This window comes from Aptenodytes forsteri, unplaced genomic scaffold (genome assembly GCF_000699145.1).
Source record: "Aptenodytes forsteri isolate BGI_AS27 unplaced genomic scaffold, ASM69914v1 Scaffold187, whole genome shotgun sequence".
In the NCBI taxonomy this organism is placed as follows: domain Eukaryota; kingdom Metazoa; phylum Chordata; class Aves; order Sphenisciformes; family Spheniscidae; genus Aptenodytes; species Aptenodytes forsteri.
The window spans coordinates 394,284-397,669 of NW_008794084.1; the positions used below are offsets into that span (position 1 = coordinate 394,284).

General features: G+C 44.9%; 1 protein-coding gene across 3 annotated transcripts in view; it reads right to left on the reverse strand.

Annotated features, from left to right (window-relative positions):
• Positions 1-3,386, reverse strand: part of USP28 (ubiquitin specific peptidase 28) — a 28,138-nt gene that overhangs the window by 13,527 nt on the left and 11,225 nt on the right. For all 3 annotated transcript variants that reach the window (XM_009273461.2, XM_009273446.2, XM_009273454.2), the window contains exons 11-13: positions 1,605-1,732; positions 1,338-1,433; positions 230-409 (exon numbers count right to left, since the gene is read on the reverse strand). In XM_009273461.2, the coding sequence (XP_009271736.1) occupies positions 230-409; positions 1,338-1,433; positions 1,605-1,732 (404 nt within the window). The remainder of the gene's footprint in view (positions 1-229; positions 410-1,337; positions 1,434-1,604; positions 1,733-3,386) is intronic.

Consider the following 3,386-nt stretch of genomic DNA (forward strand, 5'->3'; position numbering starts at 1 on the left):
CCCTGAGCCTCCTTTTCTCCAGGCTAAACAACCCCAGTTCCCTCAGCCGCTCCTCATCAGACTTGTTCTCCAGACCCTTCACCAGCCTCGTTGCCCTTCTCTGGACACGCTCCAGCACCTCAATGCCTTTCTTGTAGCGAGGGGCCCAAAGTTTAGAATGCAAACCAGGAGCTTTTAGCTGAAAGGCAAAGCGTTCTCCTACGAATTATTTTTATTGCTGTTTACTAACCCGTTTGGCTGCGAAAGCACGTCCAAAACACGAGGCTCAGCTTGGGACTGCAGGAGTGTTGTCTGAGGGCCCTGAGCAGAAGAAACAACTACAGCTGGCTTTGTAGCGATGAATTCGAGAACATACTGGAGCATGTCGGGCAGCGGAAAGCGGGCTGGGCCAGAGCCGTATTTCATGTACCTACAGAAAAGACCAAGATGTTGCATGAATGAAGGAGTGTGACTGGGTGGTTAAACCTGAAGGGACAACAGAGGAGCAACAGGAAAGAAAAGTCCCGGATCGGGACGGAGACCGTTTCACCAGTGAAGGAAGGAAGGGAAAAACCCAGGTGATGCAAAGGGACGCACTCACCACCTGCCACCAGTGGACCTTGGAAGCCTTGAGGCTGCGGGGCGCCGCTCAGCAGCAGCCAAATCACCGGTGTGCTATCAGCACTGTTTTAGTCACAAAAACAAACCGGCTGCTGTGGAGACAATTAACTCCATCCCAGCCAGACCCCGCACGATGCTACACGCAGGCCTAAACATAAACTGTTTTCATGATGCCCACCAGAACCTCACCGAGCACGGACACCACCAGGGCTACTGCGACGCAGCGCACCTCTTTGCCTGCCACTTGGTTCACAGAACTGTCATTTTAAAAAAATGAAAACCGTAAGCAAGTTTAATGCTGATCAAAAGGACTTTTTACACAAAGCACCTGGAAAATGAAACCTTCTGGTTGTCCACAAACCAGATCTTTGCTATCGATCTCCTTCCTTCCCCAATCCATAATGCCAAATGCTAAGCCGGAGGGGACATCTAATATAAAAAATAACGTAGATTCTTTTTAATGTATTACTGGGCTTCCTCACTGAAACTTGCCAACATAGCTGACAGTGACAATTGTACTGTTTAAAGAATTTTTTTCTTGTAACAGCATCAGTAATATTCAGAAACCATCAAACCCACGAGTTTTGAAAATGCACTTCTCGCTCCACACTTCTCGGAACAAACCCGGTTCCGTTTGTCCTTCCTCTACAAGTTTCTCCTCTATCGGAAAGCTCATTCAAAAGGAAGCATTTGCCCGCTCCCACAGGGCACAAAAATAAAGCTAGCTGACTACTTACCCTTCCAGTTTCTGCTGCAGAATCACCATTTTCTCCTTCAATCTCTTCATTTCTTCTCTCTTCATCTGAATAAGCTCTTTACTGCAGTAGAGGTACCTGAACGGAGAAATACAGAGCCCTGCCCACGTGAGATTTGTTTGCCTCCAACATCCGCAATCTTTCATAAATATTTTAGAATCCTTCCTTGCTCACCCATACGACCTTTTTAATTTCTTTAATTACAAGAAAGCAATAGCTTTAAACGTACCGTACAACAGAACAACTCACCTGTCCATATAAATAGTCTGGGGAAATTCTAGCTTGGTGTGAATTTTCTCTGGCTGTCCTAGTGACTGATTGAACTCAAATCGGGAGAGTTCAAAGGTCAGTACTGGTGGGAGTTTTGTAAACCAGCGCTGTAACAAAAGCAGAAATGCCCCCAGAGGGACTTGTTTTAAGATGACTGCTAAATGGCACATTTTAGACCGATCCTAAATGATTTTAGACTGAGCCTAAATGTCTGTCTGTCTTTAAATACCGATGTAGCATATATTTTGTTCACGGAGTGACTAGTCAGAAAGCCAAATTTTACGAGATTAAAATTTCCGCTTCCATTTTACATTTTTACCGCGAAAAAGCCTCATAATAGCTTTCAGAAAGTTACTTTTCATTGCCTGATGCATCCAGCTTGATGGATTATTAACAGGTCCAGCACTGAATTTTACAAAATTAGCAGACGCTACACAAACTCTGGATGTCAGCTAAGAGCCTCCAAGAGAGTTCTTTTCTAATGTAGATCGCATGCAATGATGAAGAACAAAGCGGAAGTCCTTAAGCAGTGTCCGATTCCTTATCTTCTCTCGGTCTATTTACAAACTACTCAACTGAGGAGATTCAGAGAAGAAACCCCACTGCCTGTACGTTTCGTACGCTGTTTCAAAGAGCCATGCCGAAAGAAAAATTCTCGGTTGAATTTACGCTTCCTCTCTCCCTTCCTGGGTTCACAAATACTTCCAGCATCCACTGCCAGAAGTTTCCTTCACCTACCTTAGCATGGCACCACCCAGACAATGCTCCCTGCTGGACTCGGGATGAGCACACTAAGCTCGTTTGCCTTTGCAGGACTCGTGTCAGATGTCCTGCCACAATAAATCTGCCCCACACCGAAGTGCAACAGCACATCTGTAGGTCTGAAATATTTACGACGAAAGCGTCTTTTTTTTTTTTTTTTAATCATTTTTAAAAAACTTTGGAAGGAAATGGCCAGGTAGCAGAGCTTTTTGAGAAGAAGCCCGACCTTCAGAACAAGAGAACATAAAAACAGAGAAGGAACGATTTACACACCTATTGTCTAGGAGAAATGTAAGTTCTCGTTAATCCCACTGGTGCTTTGAGCTTCAGTACACTCACCTACGTTCTCAAAAGACAAAACGCACCTTATTCTCTACGTCCCCTATCATGCAGTCCTCTAGCCACGACATCCTAGGAAGTGAAATTAAGATGCAAAGTTTTTCCAGCCAGATTTCTCAGACATAAAGCCAGAGCCTTTTCCTTCTATCCGTACAAAGAACGATTAAAACATCTCCACGATTAGTCCGATTTCCCCTTATCTTTCGGAAAAGGATCTGGCAGAAGTAAAAAGCTTGGATTGAAAAGAACCTGCCCGATTAGCTCCCTACGTCCCTTTGCCTCTGGCACCAGCCTACATCAGTTTCACCTACATCTGCTGTAAACGCATTTGAACAGCTTCAGGCAGGAACCAGGAAAGCCAGAAACAAACATTTGAGTCCAGAGTCGGACAGGGCTTGCCCGCCCAAGACTTCATTTCTCCTTTGCTAGTTTAAACCACAGCAACACATTTTTCAGACGTTCTCACGGAACTGAAAAACCTCTCCCTGCCCCCTCTACACCAGACACCTTTGCAAATTTCTTAACGTTACTTCCCCGTCTTTCTCTACGCTAACTTCTCAGCTGCTCTTACACATGCGGGATGCTGAATGTAATGGTACACCTGCACTTTCTACTTTGCTGCAACTAAGTATTTCATGATTGGTTCGTGATTCGCGAGAT